Here is a 15,987-nt window from a genome sequence, read left to right as displayed (position 1 = left end):
AAAAGTTCAAGCTCGCTAGTCACCAATTGTAGATACATTTTATTTTTTTATCTTGGTTCGTTATTTTTAATATTTTCTTTTTCAAAAGTAATTGTTTTTTAAATAAAATATTTTGCGTGTTCAAGATTCTTTATTGTCTATATTTTACATCTTATGAATAGTATTGAAACCAGAAAAGAACAACTCAATCACTAGAAAAAAATAGTAGAATCTGAAAAGAGAAAAACACCGTTATATTATTAAAAATGGAAAGAGAATACTAAAGTTTCAGTCAGAATGGCATATCAAAGTTTTTAAACTAGAAGTTTAATTATTTATTGGGTCCGTACCTATAAAATTGACGATTTTTAAAACTGGTTATTGTGAAGATCGATCGATTTTAATTGTGTTAAGAATAGAAGATACGAAATGCCAAAATCAATTGTTTATTGTATTTAATACATCAGTTACCTACTAATTGCTTATTATCTAATCAAATCACGAATATGTATATCAAAGGTTTATTTATCATTACTTCTCCTGCCATTGGAATGGACCATTGCTCAGTTGTGGTAAAACAAGAAGTTTGATTAATTGTATTGAAAGGTAATGGAACGACAAATTTGGGTATATCATTCTTTGTCAGCTGACTGATGTTAAAAAGAGGAAGTAAAGAAGAACTAAAAAGTATCAAGCAAAAGTCAGAAAACAGCATAAAAAAATAAAGATTATATTAGCGAAATCAAAAAAATATAAAGGTGCGTACAGACTGGTGAAACGTAACATGAAATGTATTATCATGCCTTTCAACGCATGTTCGCTGCAAGCGTGGACGAGAAGCGCGCTTTTACCTTATTTTAATCACTTTATTCATTTACTTGATTATTATTATTATAATTATAACGAACTTTCGCGGTAAGAGCGGTCTGTGCACACTTATCTTTATTTTTTGAGTTACTAATATAATAAAAATGTATGTTTGGATACCAAATAGGTACTAAATGATTGTGTAAAAACAATTGCACAATATTCGGAGGCTTTATGCCGAAATTATAATTTAAAATTATTTTATTTTTGTTAATTATTTAGGTACCAAATATTTAAACATAGTTAATATTAATAAAAATTTTATCCGTGCAGTGACGGAGAAAGAATACATTTCACTGCCCCTCTCTTTCCCATGGGTGTCGTAAGAGGCGACTAAGGGATATCTGAGCGACCATCTGCTCATCTGGTGGTAGGATGCTAACATCCGCCTGGCTTGTTACCACCGTACGCATGGTGAAAAACTCGTGAAGTGGCTTGCAGCCGCGTTTCGAGGTCAGCCAGCGTACAGCCAGAGCCCGAGCGAGTATTGCCGCGATGGGTGTTGGTCCGGTTGGAGACGGCTGTTGAACCAATGCCGGGGGAAACTGTATTGACCTGCCGGTCCGGGAGACCCGAAGAAACGGCTGTTCCGCTGGCCGCCCGTGGCATAGTACAGGGGCCCGAGCGTGCCTAACCAGCTCGTGAGGCTGCCCCACCAGGCCACGCATAATCTCGGGGTGGACCGTCGTGCCGGTTGGTGACCGGAAGGTGGGGTCCCGGCGGCCACTTCCGGGGGGGTTCGGGGGCCCTTCCGTCCGGCGGGTCAGTGTATTTTTCCTTTTGGCAACCACTTGGGGAAACACGCCTCCACACTTTGCCCATCCCTATCGTGGCAATACATCGCTCGCTTCACGTCTCTTTTCCATTTAATTTCTCCCAAATGGCGCAACAAAAAAGGAAATAGCGGTCGTACAGCGGTGCTCACCCCCACCATACCCTCGCTGTTTGAGGTCGAGTTCTCTAACATCCGAGGACTCCACACTAACCTCAACGCTGTCCACCACCATCTCGAGACAGCACGGCCAGCAATGTTGTTTCACACGGAGACACAAATACTCCGTCCTGCCGATACCAGCTACCTTAATTATCCCGGCTACACGCTTGAAGAATCCTTCAAAGCGAAAGCCGGAGTATGCTTGTTCGTCAGGACGGATGTTTGCTGTCACCGACTGCGCTGCTTGGAGGACCCCTCCTTCTCCATGTTGGTGGTACGTGTGGACCTGGTTCGTCAGAGCCGAGTCTACGTGTGCCTCTACAGATCCCACAATGGTGACTTGGAGACAAGCCGATTATTTGACCATCTTAGTCGGGTGGCAGATGCTGCGCAAGAGCAATTTCCTAACGCGGAATTGGTGTTTTTGGGGGACTTTAATGCTCACCACGAATCCTGGTTGAAATCCCTCAAAACTGACCTGCTTGACTGCTTGACTGCTCATGCTTTTGCTCTCACACATGACTTGACCCAACTGGTTGATCAGCCCACCAGGATCCCAGACATTGATGGGCAAGCACCTTCTCTACTGGACCTTCTGCTGACTTCTCACCCGGTGGAATATCAGGTTGTGGTTCAGGCTCCTCTTGGCTCTTCGGATCACAGCCTTATTTCTACCAGAGTGCCACAGGCCAAGCTGCCGCCACTAGCGGTATGCAAACGTCGCGTTTGGCACTATAAGTCGGCGGATTGGGACGGTATGCGCGATTACTATGCGTCGGTCCCTTGGAAGGAACGTTGCTTCAGTGGGAATGACCCGACAGCTAGTGCCGCTGCTGTTGCTGACGAGATCATGCTGGGAATGGAATACTACATTCCTAGCTCAGATCTCGTTAGTAGGAGTACGCGTAACCGTTGGTTTACTCGTGAATGTGCCGATGCTGTATCAGCTAAGCAGGCGGCATATCGCAAGTGGATCAACGGCTGCATTAGCGGGGCATCTAACATTGACTCACTGAAAGCAAACTATAATAAAAATTCCAAGTCCTGTAGAAAGGCATACACGAGAGCGGATGCACAGCGCATTGTACAGATTGGTCATGACCTTGTTTCGCATCCTAGGGGCTCCCGTAGCTTCTGGCGTCTGACCAAGTCTGTGCAAAACAATTTCTGCCAACCTTCGCTGCCACCGCTCAGAAATCCGGACGGATCGCTAGCTCACAGTCCGCAAGAGCAAGCTGATCTCCTGGCTAAACTCTTTGCCGACAATTCCGTCATCGATGATTGTAGTGCACTGCCACCTACAATACCTGCATGTGGCCATACGATGCCTGACATTAAAATCAGGCAACGTGATGTGCGTGCGGAGCTGCAATCACTTGATGTACGGAAAGCTAGCGGTCCCGATGGAATACCAGCCATAGTGCTGAAGAAGTGCGCAGCGGAGCTGTCTCCTGTGTTAACGCGCCTGTTCCAACTTTCTCTCTCTTCGGGAAGTGTGCCGGAGGCTTGGAGAAGAGCTAATGTGCAAGCGGTTCCCAAAAAAGGGGATCGGTCTGACCCGGCAAATTATCGGCCAATAGCTATCACCTCAGTACTTTGTAAGGTGATGGAACGGATTTTAAACAACCAACTGATCCATTACCTAGAAGATCACTGTCTAATTAATGATCGTCAGTACGGGTTTCGACCAAAACGGTCCACAGGTGATCTTCTAGCGTACGTAACACACCTCTGGGGTGAAGCTATCGACAAGCATGGAGAATCGTTGGCTGTCAGCCTCGATATCTCCAAGGCTTTCGACAGGGTCTGGCACAGAAGTCTTCTCTCCAAGCTACCGGCATATGGTCTGCCTGCTCAGCTATGCACCTGGATTGCCAGCTTCCTACACAAGCGTAGCCTTCGTGTTTTAGTAGATGGTTGCGCTTCACAATTCTATGTAGTGAATGCTGGGGTCCCCCAGGGATCTGTGCTATCTCCCACACTCTTTCTTTTGCATATCAATGATATGCTCTCCCTTGGGAACATACATTGCTATGCAGATGATAGTACAGTGCATGGTGGATACCACGGACGCGCAGTGGCTGGGCGGGCGGAAACTGAGGAGAGGCGGGAGAATCTTGTCATTGAACTCGATAGGACGTTAGATCTCATCGCCAAATGGGGCTCTGATAATCTTGTTGAGTTTAATGCCAAGAAAACACAGGTATGCGCTCTCACGGCGAAAAAGTCAACATTTTCCCCTCTTCCCTCCCTCTGTGGTACTCCGCTGGTGATGCAAAGCAAAATCGCCATGCTGGGGATTGACGTTCGCTGCGACCTTAGTCCAAGGGATTACATCGAGGCTGTTATAAAAACAGCTTCACGGAAACTCGGAGTTCTGAACAAGGTGCGGCGCTTTTTCACGCCACAACAACTGTGCCTGCTGTACAAAACACAGGTACGGTCTTGCGTGGAATATTGCTCGCACCTTTGGGATGGCTCCGCTAAGTACCTACTTGAGGCCTTGGACCGGTTGCAGCGACGTGCAGTACGCATTATTGGCGACGTAAAGGTCACAAACACCCTTGAACCTTTACAATTGCGTCGTGACATAGCAGCACTGAGCGCTTTCTATCGACTGTATCACGGCGAGTGCTCTGAGGAATTATTCTCTCTAATTCCTGCTTCCCCCTTCCTTCTTAAGTCCACGCGAGCTGGTTCTCGATGTCACCGCCTAACTGTGACATCAATTCCATCGCGAACAAAGAAATTTGGCAACTCCTTTCTTTGTCGCACTTCCAAAAAATGGAATTCCCTACCAGCTCACGTATTCCCCTCCTCTTACAACCCGGGTTCCTTCAAACGAGGCGTGAAGAGGCATCTTGCGGGCCGGCAAGGCGAAAGCGGCTAGTGCAGAACGTTTTTCCCGTCTGTACTGGCCGTCGTCGCGTTTGGACTCTACTACCACTTACCATCAGGTGGAGTAGAGTCATTTGCCCTCCCGGCGATATAAAAAAAAAAAAAAAAATGCTGGTAGTATTTTAAAGCTGATCTGTCACTTTGTACAGCCATTGTGATGCCCGCTGAATTTGCCAACATTGGGATAGTTTATCGCTATAAGAAATAAAGGAGATTAATTATAAAAAAATATATCTCAAACTTGGATTTTGTGAAACTTTATCGGATGATAAAGAATGTCGTGTGCGAAGTATTTCCCTCTCCAGCATAGCTCTGCGTCGTTCAAGTTGTGTCCGGACTCTTCCTTCCTTTTCCAGTTGAAGACTTTGCGCTAGTACTGCACTCTCCAATCGGAGGACACGAGCTCGCTCAGCTCGGAGTGCCGTCCAAGTATCTGCCGAACAGGCGCACACCGACGATAATGATCTGGAAACCTGAAAAAAATTAACTGCTTCAATAATATTAAAATATATATTTAAGCTGTGACCTTACGAGAGTATATGTGTTAGGACATACAATTTTTATAAAATTTGTTTTTGAAGAGAAACTGAGTATATAAATTATAAAACATTATTATGTGATCCTTGAATACAAATGTACTTATTAAACTTGTGTATTAAATGTGTGTACGCTGAAAGTATACAAAAATCTAAATGAAGTTGTATAAATACTTATTTATACCTCGATATGGATACCGTCATTGTTAGATGGAGGATCGGTCTGTCCATCGAGATGTGCGGCGAGCTCCCGTCGCACCCGAGTCATACGTGCGAAAAGATCTGCTGCACGCTCATGCCGCTCTAACATGAGCGCGCGGGAAGCAGCTGCCGACACCAAAGCCGATCGCTCGCGAGTCAGAGTTTCTACTTGCATATGCATCTCCAACAACTAATAAACGAAATTCAAATAAGAAATCCGAATAGAAACTGGGAAGAATGTGCGATGGATGAATATTGGATACGTCCAAAGACAAGCCAGTCTAAAGCTTACAATTTATGATAAAACAATAGATAAGCTTATCTATTATAAATAAAAATTATATATATATGTAGCCTTTTTATATTATATAACTAAAGTAGTATATATAACCTCTGTCTGTAAATCCTGGTATGGGATTTCCTTAGCATAACAGTCATAATTTCTCAATCTCATAACTTCCAAACGTAACGATGCCAGCTGATTTTCGTATTGGGTCATGCTTTTCTCCCTACAATTTTAATAAGTTATCTGAAATTATTGTTTCAGTTATATTCATAGAAAGAATGTAAAGACCGTACATAATTTTTTCGTTCTCTCGTTGTTCTTCAATAACTTGTTGCAACTTCATTATTTTTTGTTCTCTACTTAATAGCTCACTTGCCATTTTATCTTCCTTATCACCTTCCTCTTGCTTAAAACAAAAACTTGATTTTTAAAGTATTCAACTTTATAATAAGAATAAATAAAATGTGATATTAGTCTCACCGCAATCTTAGACAGTGAGTTTAAAAAACTTTCTTTATCAGCACGACTCTGCCGAAGCTCTTCTTCGGTACGAGACAAAGCCAGACGACATAGTTGTAATTCTTTCCAAATTTCAGTTTCTCTATCTGATGGTTCATTCTCTGAGAACATAGTTTTGACCAGATCATTTTAAAATAATTATAAAGAAGGTATCTTGATGCAGTTTGCATTATGGAATGTCGCTAACATTCAGACTATCAGAATACAGAATCTATGTAAAACCTACCTTTAACAGGGACGTATTCAAGACATCGTTTGCGCTCTATATCAACTAATCGTAAAGAACGTTCACGTAAATATTGTAACTGTTCTTGCAACTCCTTAACACGTCCTTCTAACTCAACGACTCTTTCTTCAGCAGCTTCCTTGTTCTTTTCCTAAGGCATATTAGAAACTTAAATGAAAACTACGGAAGTACTTTGTTAACCTACTCCATGCAGTGAATTCAACATTAATAGCCAGGTGCGTTATTATGCAGATACATTTTGCGTAGCCTACAAATTTTATAAAAGTTTTATATTATATTACTTTATAAGAATTTATTAAAATTAAAAAAGCACTGAATGTTTAGTGTGCTTATTCTATTTATTTATTTTTTCCGAGAGTCATATCCGAAATATGATTACATTGATTAATAAAAGCTTTCTAGTGTAACTATGGTTAGCTTTTATGTCATGGCACCTGCTCTGCTACCTTCGCCTGCAGCGTATCGATGCGAGATTTTTCTTCAGCTACACGAATCTCTGCTGCACGCTCAGCTGCTTCCGCTTGCTCCCGTAGTTCTTTGACTCTAATGATTAAATGAGAAGTAATGAGGACCGATTGTTAGTACCTACCTTCATTTTGTTTATCTATATTATCTACCTTAACTCCAATGCATCACGTTGACGAGACAAAGTTTCTATTGTCAATTCTCCAGTCTTCGAAACCTCAATTAATTTCTTTGACCGTGCATCGTAACTTGACTCCCGATGACGATACTTAAAATAAAATAATTAATATAATATAACTTTAATTATTAGATATTTTAGGAATATTAAATAGGACTAATTATATTATAGCATACATAACTACTAGAATGGATGTTTAAAAATCACTTATGACATTTTATGTTTGTATGTTGTAAAATAACGTAATGATAAAATACAGTGCATTGCGATTTATTACTATAAAGACGAAATAAAGATACTTTTTATTTAAATTAAATTTTCTTTTCATTAAGTAACAGTGAATCTTGGAAAGATAAATTAGAGGTGTCCGGGGGAACAAACTATGTTAAACTATGTTTACTATTTTAAAACTGAAACCATTCATAATTCATAATTTTTTATGTTTTTTGATGTGTGATCTATCTGAGGCATGAGAGTAAGTGTATCTTATTAGAGTACATATAGCAGAAAAAAAAACAAAGCTATAAAAGTAATATCCCTAAGGCTACACTTTTTCTGTGAAAACTACTAACAAAACACCAATACACAAAAAAAAATATTCATTGATGATCTAATCCCATATCGTCACTCGTTTCATTGTTTTAGCATTGATTTACCTTCCCTCTGAGTCCTAACACTGATTTAGCTGTTTTTTTTTAAGTTAAATACCATCTACAAAAACAAAAAACCCTCGTAAGACACGACAATTTAGTATTAGACCTAACCTAATATAAAAACTTTAACATGCTTAAAAGTGATTTCAATTGTATTGTTCTTTAAAATGCCTATAATGGTGTATCACACTGTACTAGCCTACTATTATCGTAATTTGTTGTTAATTTTTTTAATATGCCGATGGTGTTTCTTTTGTAAATAAATAGTAAAAATGATAGAACCGTTTCAACAGGATGTCGTAAACATAAATCCAAATTGTAGACAGTCTAGTTTATTTAGAACTTTAGACCGAACGAACTTGAAAAATCTAACATTTAAAAAAATCATTATTAAGTACTTAAACATAATTTTTAGTTTTATTACATACAAACTTGGGCAACACTAATCTAACAAAAACTAACTCCTAACTGCGGGATGAAGATATGGCGAAACAGAGTAGAAAGTCTCGGACCGCGTATGTCTAACCTAGACCAATATGAGTTTGACAGAAATTAATCCAGAATAACCAATCTGAGATTTATGTGGCGTCTAATATTATTACAAAAGTGAGTTTGTTTCTTTGTTACGCTTCCACATCATTAATATTCATCATGAAATCTTGTAACAGGTTGTCTGTGGTACAAAAAAGGACATAACTATATAACAAAATAAATAATAACCTTACACCTTACCTCCCGCTTACACAAGGGTGCGGCTTCACCCAGTCGAAAACTAGTTATTAATCAAATAAATTTAGTTAAATGAAAAATTATATCCCAAAAATTATATTAAAAGACGATCTGTGTTAACTTTACTTACAAGTTGTTCCATATCTTTATGTTTCCGACGAACCACATCTAGCTCTACCTTCGTCTCCTTTAATTGTCTCTCTAATGTCACTATTCGGCCGCGCGCCACACGTAGCATATTCTCCGCTGCAGACACCACTTCCTTAAGTGACGCCCGAGCAGCTCGTTCTTTAGCTAATTCATTGCATATTTCCTAGATAAAGACACAGTTACATAAATACACGTACTGTTAGGAGTAATATTTAAGTTTACGTTAAGTTGTTACTTGGACAATTTTTCTAGGTGTTAAGTTTGAATGACATATCAGACTTGTAGACAAGCTCCAAGCATAACGCTCCAAAAAATTATAATGTAACGTAAATGTTTAATACTCATATCTATTTGTGTAAAATTGACTTGACGAAAATTGCAATTAAACCTGGTAATTAGTAGCAGTTTCATTATTCGGCCCAGCTTCTTTGGTTTCCTCGTTTTCTTTTTTATTAATCTCTTCAATTTTATGTTGTAGCAGCGCATTTTCTTTTTGTATACGTTCAGATTTTTTAATAATAGTTTCACGATCTATCCATGGTATTCTATAAAATACAAAACTAGACTCGTAATAAGGAATAGTAAAAAAGGTTGAATAATATTTGACATATTGTCATTAGTTCCGTACAGAACGTTTTCCGTTAGTGCAGAACACTATTTTGGATCTTATCGCCTTTCTCTAAATATATACCTATAAGTGTATACTTTATTTGAAATATATATTCTAAATTAATAATATAATATAATATCCTGGGACATTTTTCACACACGGCCATCTGATCCCAAATTAAGCTTGTACAAAGCTTGTGCTATGGAAACCAGACAACTGATATACTACATATACTACTTTTTTTTTTGTAAATACACACTTATATAGATAATTACACCCAGACTCAGGACAAACATACATGTTCATGCACACAAATGTCGGTCCTGGATGGGAATCGAACCCACAACCTTCGGCGTGAAAGGCAAGTGTTCTACCAACCACGCCAACCGGCTCGTCAATTATATAAATTAATTTTACAATAATTATTATAATTATTGTTTGTCTCGCACAGTTTGAGTTACACTTGGAATAAGTGTCATTTCAATGATTTGTCAAATTAGACAATTAGCTTGACGACAATTGGCGTCACAAGAAGGGGAAATTAAGTTAAGTTTAGCCACTGGGCTAGAACACCTCAACCTTAACCGAAGATTGTTAGTTCAAACCCGGGCAAGCACTACTAAATTTTATTTACTTAATTTGTGTTTAAAACTCGTGCAGCAGTGGCATTTTTACAGGCGGTTGCTTCAAACAACATGTCCGGGTAAAACCCATCACCCGGACACGACCGAAGATATCCCATCATGGCAGGTTTTGCGTGTCTCTTTAAGCGCACGCCTACCTTACATTTTTATTAGTAATAATAAAGTTCTTGTAGCCATCATAAGATTCACATACTTGGCAAGATTAAGAGAATAGTTTATTTTAGCTTTTAAATTTTCTGCGGTCCCAGCTACCATTCTGTGCAGTTGTTCCGTTTCGTTGTCAAACTCCACATTTTTCGCCTTCCACTCCATATTCTACAATCAGTAATTATAATTCATATCACGAGCACTAGCTGCTAGCTAATTCATAATATATTTTTAAATAAAGAAACGATGCAAAAATCGAATAACTTTTTATTAGCCCGAACCGGGATTTTTACCCAGTCAGCTAATCACAGAAGAACATATTTAAGCCTAAGCCCTTCCGACTTTTTCTTCACTCTTCAATGTGGTTTGAGTGTTACACATGTGGCAGAATTTCATCCAACACAAATAAGTTTCCTAACGATCTCTTCCTAGCCACCTCACACGAAATAAATTTTTACAATAAAATATAAGCATGACTAATATTATTTAATTTTGGCAACACAATATTGTATTTTATTTCATGTGCTATGTTATGTAGTTTTAAGGGATAAGAATTTTTTAGCGAAAATAAGTTTTTTTATATTATTTATATAACTTACAGTGAGGTATGTAGCGCGATCACTGCGGTGCTTGTAACGCAGCAAGGTCAAGATCTCAATACGCCGTGCCATGATCTCAGCGCCCATACCAAGTACATCCTCTGGAATATGATTCAACTGCGCTTGCAACTGCTGTAACACTTGGGGACCTAATTTATTTTAAATTGACATTAAGATAGATAAAAAACTTTTCATATATATTTATTTACATCCGAAAGTGTTATATTTCTTGAACAAAAGCGTAACATGTAGAACATATAATTTTCATATTTATGTATAAATAATCGTTCGAAATCACTATATGGTTAAATAATGTTAATAAATGTTATTTGTGTTTAAATTCGTCTGAACCTCCATTAACATGTAGGTTGTCAGACGAATTTATAATTCAGTATGTTATATAGATATATATGTGTAAGTTGAAAGTTGATTTATGTTATATCGGAACAACCTTATTCTTGTTTAGTGCGCGTCTGTACATCACTTGCAGACATTGCCGGAATCAATAAAAAGATTTTGATAATTTCGAATTATTGATAAAGACAAATAAAGTACACGCTATCAACAAGATAAAGTACTATACCAAAAATGCCGCTTATCTCTGAGTTCATTGGCATTTCGAGGTCATCTCTCACTAGCAGCAGCAGGTCGTGTGCTGGCCAGCCTTTTATTGATAGAATGCGTATATCACCCAACTCCTCATCGGCAATTCCTGCTTTTGATTCTAAATCTTTTAAAGTAGCGTAACTTTCTAGTAAAGAATTCTACAAACAAAATACTCATATTATTTGAAGTACAGATGCTTTAACACAGATTCATGATAAACTTGGCGGTAGGGCTTTGTAAGCCCGCCTGGCCTCACATATTCTACGATCAAGCAGCATTTTTTATGGAAATAAAAATTTACAATGATTGATTAACACATATAACACAGTACGAGTAAGTAGGCTTACTTGTTGAACAATTAAGTTCTTCTTGGATTTAATAAATTCCCTTTTCTTTGTAGCTAACGCTCTCATAGTTTTATTTAGTAAACAATGAGGCATTACAATATCTTTTTCTGGAACTGATTATAAACAACACATTTCTATGAGATTATAATTAAAATTTATTCTACTTTTGAAGTGCACATAATGTTATTAATATATACCTTGATCTTGAAATTCACATTTCTGTAATTGCATGGTTTTATTCATGTCTTCTTGAGCCAACACATTTTGCTGGGCATATTCTAAACTGTCGTTTGATGTTTTTGGTTTTTTCTACATTAAAAAAGCAAAGAAAAATATTTTTACGTTTACAATTACGTACACTATTATTTTTACGTTTTATAATGTGTCAAAAGAGTCTAAATGATAAAATTACTTTTAAAATAAATTAAAAGAACAATAATAAGATATATTATTACAAATATTAATTTTTGCATAATTATGCAATCAAAATAGGTACCTATAAATATATTTACAAATATAACTACTGAAAATTTATAGCTTATATATTGACGTTTAACTTACATTAAGAGGAGGTAGACTAAGACATCTTCGATCTTTTAGCAGCGTTCTTGGCTGGGAAGGAGCCTAAAATAAAAAGGCCCTTTAATTAAATTTTACCGCTGTATAATAAAGAATCGTTACAAATACGAAGAAACCGTGACAAGAACAAATCGACTTCAAGCTTAAAAGTTCTCAAAAAAAACAGTATAAAACTTCGCCTTATTGTACTAAACCGTTTTTATAGGTAGATTTTTTTATAGTATAGGTAGGCGGACGAGCATTTGGGTCACCTGATGTTAAGTGGTCACCAACGCCCATAGATATTGGCATTGTCATTGAAATTTTAACCATTGCTTACATCGCCAATGCGCCACCAACCTTGGGAACTAAAATGTTATGTCCCTTGTGCCTGTAATTACACTGGCTCAAACAGGAACACAATAATATCAAGTATTGCTGTTTTACCGTATAATATCTGATCTGGGTGGTACCTACCCAGACGAACTTTCACAAAGCCCTACCAGCAGTAAAATGATTTTGATCAGACAGTCGTAATGGCTAGAGAGCTGACGAATAAAATTTATATATGATTTGTTTATGTGGCAGACATTATAAATAGTGATATGTGCCATAACAAGCATTAAGGGCCGAGTCTGCAAGTATGATAGCTTTATAAATATGAAAAATAGCAGTTCTTTGAATTTGTAATAAAAATATGGTCCTATATTATTTGCTCATGATTCCTTCTGAAAACTATTATATAGATATTGCAAAGGTGATCTGGCTTATATCTGAATATAAATGTCATAAAAACGTAGCGACATAGGACTTTTATTAACTAGCTAAATCGATTTATTGATCTGACCTTTTATCATAAACCGATGATATAATGAAATGCTTGTCAGCTCCCTAGTTATAAAATGAAGAAACGAATGATTTTCTTTTATTTAAAATTCGAATGCTAAATTGATCTAATCTCGACAAGTAGTATGTTATTATATATCTCGTAATATGTCATTATAAATATGATAATATTTAACTAATATCTATTTTTTTTTATAAAACACTTAATATTATAGTTAGTTCAATCCACAGTGTCGCACCCCACTTTTTTCCCAATCACTACAGTGCTAGTAAGCAATATAATCTGTTAGAGTTTGTGTGTAACGCACGCATACTAAATCTAGTCTTCTAGAAATATACACTTCTATTTGTATACTACATATTGTAAAATATTGTGCAAATCTGCCTACCTGTGCACTTCTTTAGCGTGCATTGATTATTTTTATGCTTCATTTATTATTTGCCTCTTTTTGTATACATTCAAGCGTATCCCCATAATCCCTTTACTTGTAAAAATAATGTAATTGCCATTATAAATTTTAATTAACCGAGTAATTGATATAAGTACAATTTCGGAGTATGTTAATACCTGGCCCATAAGAACAATACGTTCCGTTTTTCTGGACATTTTAAAAATAATGTTAGTAAAATAGGATAAAATTTTAAGTAGAGCAACTTTGCCGATGTATCAAGATTCGCAGCTACAGAAAATATATAACTATCTACACCGAGCCGTGATCGACTCGAGACTGATGCTCATTGCTCGGGAGTCGGGTCTCGGACTTAACTCCCCGCACCCCGCGCTTTCCCCTCGCGAAAAATAGTGGGCCGCCTCTTCGTGGACTAAACTTACTATAAAACAATATGATTTATATAATTAACCTATCGTTAATTTAACCTATAGTTGCCTTAACTATTAATTAACTATCGTTAATTTTTATTAAAACTTTTAATAATTTCGAACGATAAATAATTAATGTGCAGACAAGTATAAAAACAATTCTTACACATGGTCTAGGAGTAGCAGGACTTGAGGAATGAGCCCTTTTCTTAAATGGGGTGCGCACTGTCAGTTTTCTTTTTGATGCAATATCTTCGCCTAAAGATAATACTTTTATTAATGTATAGTCAGTTCTTCTTCAGATGTTTCAAAATTTATCAATCATTTATTTTAACATATATATAATATATTTTAATAAAATCGTCTTAACTACATTCACAAAGCACAAAAACGCGATAGCGGTGAACTTAATCTGAATCGTAGTGATAAGCCAATCATAAATAACACTAACTACCAAGGCGAAACTAATCAAGGTTCTAATGGAAAATATTTCATTATATAAATCACGGTACGGATCAGTTTTTTTTTGGCACCGATGTTTTATAACGGAATTACTACGTGGCTATAACAAATATAACCAATTTACAAACACAATACTCTTCGTTGGCTTTGTCTTACATATTTATATATGTAGATCTATATTCAATATGCAAAATTAGTTTTTTTTCTCGAATAATCCATCTCCACGGATATATTTTAAATACTTTTGGTTTATCTTTTTGGTTATTTCAATATAAGGTATTTTTACGTGGATATGTCCTTTATTAGAATTCTCTACGATGACTTCTTCATTGGCTCGGATTGTTCTGTGGTAGTTGTATTCGTCGTGGGGATGTCATTGCTCTTAATCTGACTTTTCGGTTTTTACATTCAATACACAATTGTTAAGTCATTTTTACATACAATTATAAACATTAATAACCTGGACTTGAGTTACACGCTGATTTAATCATAGCGATTATTTTTTTTATATTTTATACTTTAAAGCCTTTAAAAAATAACTGGAATTTTTGACAGTTTTTAATAATTTTGACAGATTATCTTTTCTTATATAAAAATATTTATTAATAAAAAGTTTATATATTGGTTTAATTTATTCATTAAAATCGTAAGAACTTACTAAATGTTTTTATTAAAAACAAAACAAAATATGTTCATTAAAGCGTACTCTCAATTAAGCTCAAAACTGTGTAACATGAATAAGTATGCATATATCACATATGTCCAGTCTTACGTACGTAATTACCTCATCTAAATATTAAACATATATTTAACCATATATTATTTGTGTATCGATACCAAATTGTGCACAAAAAATCTTTATCAATATCAAAAAAACATTTATGTATTTTATATACATAATATAAATAAGAAAAATATACCAAACTGTATAATTTGCAAAAGAAAATCAACAAAATCGCAATATCAGCGTTATCATTATTTACTTAATGTTTTATTTTTAGGTTGGTCAAGAACGTGGTGATAACTACAAAGTATTTAATTTGAAGCGACCAATTTGTATAAAAACCATTTCATGTAAATAGTTTTTATACACAATATAACGAACATTTAACTCATATTTAATTGCGCATAACAAAATAATATACGAGACCGACATTTTAGATTTTACATTTGTAAACGTTTTTTTCTTTCTTTATTTAAAGAGCTTGGTCACACAAATGACTATGACGCTCTATACGTCTTCCTTAACAAGAAAATCTGGGTTTGAGACATGATGATTTGGATCACCTTACTCTCAAGCCCAGTCTTACAAGTTTATAAAGAGCCCTGGCATTCGCGGACAAAGGAAATGCCAGCTTTAATTCTATTGAACATTACTTGAGGGTCAATACATCTAATAATAATATAAATCACGAACATACATAATAATGCGTGACGCGTAATAATTACCTGATTAAGTGTTGATTTCATTCGATTCGCAACAGCACCAGTTTTTATCGTAAAAACTGATTGTCTCTAAGGGCGTTGAAGGGAAAGTCAGTGGCACGAAAGGACCCATCTTTCCACTAAACCATTTTATCCAATTATCATGTACTAAATTTACAAAAAATAACTTGATTTACTGAATATTTAAAACAACTCTACTCTACTAAGCTTAATAAATAAATTAAATAACTTTTTAATGGAGCATCATTAGTTTTTCATAT

The 15,987-nt window shown here is 36.3% G+C and overlaps 1 protein-coding gene across 6 annotated transcripts; it reads right to left on the bottom strand.

The window, feature by feature from the left end:
* Positions 1–114: 114 nt before the first annotated feature.
* Positions 115–14,839, bottom strand: LOC126768236 (centrosome-associated protein CEP250-like). Of its 6 annotated transcripts, XM_050486210.1 has the most exons (19): positions 14,742–14,839; positions 13,986–14,077; positions 12,157–12,219; positions 11,793–11,904; positions 11,596–11,708; positions 11,226–11,406; positions 10,643–10,791; positions 10,090–10,211; positions 9,031–9,187; positions 8,623–8,805; positions 7,085–7,200; positions 6,902–7,010; positions 6,447–6,597; positions 6,182–6,321; positions 5,995–6,107; positions 5,807–5,924; positions 5,399–5,605; positions 4,920–5,151; positions 115–211 (listed from the first exon to the last, which is right to left on the bottom strand). In XM_050486210.1, exons 1-19 carry the CDS (start codon positions 14,770–14,772, stop codon positions 192–194), a joined length of 2,409 nt encoding a protein of 802 aa, XP_050342167.1. In that variant the 5' UTR covers positions 14,773–14,839; the 3' UTR covers positions 115–191. The 6 variants fall into 6 exon arrangements, with proteins under 6 accessions (XP_050342167.1, XP_050342166.1, XP_050342168.1 ...); XM_050486209.1 differs by lacking the exon at positions 115–211 and having other exon boundaries at positions 4,812–5,151; XM_050486211.1 differs by lacking the exon at positions 115–211 and having other exon boundaries at positions 4,812–5,151; positions 6,914–7,010.
* Between the last annotated feature and the right edge of the window lie 1,148 nt (positions 14,840–15,987).

Source organism: Nymphalis io, chromosome 4 (genome assembly GCF_905147045.1).
Source record: "Nymphalis io chromosome 4, ilAglIoxx1.1, whole genome shotgun sequence".
NCBI classification, from domain to species: Eukaryota; Metazoa; Arthropoda; class Insecta; order Lepidoptera; family Nymphalidae; genus Nymphalis; species Nymphalis io.
Note: the sequence above shows the minus strand (reverse complement) of the source record. Positions and strands in the feature narration are given on the sequence as shown.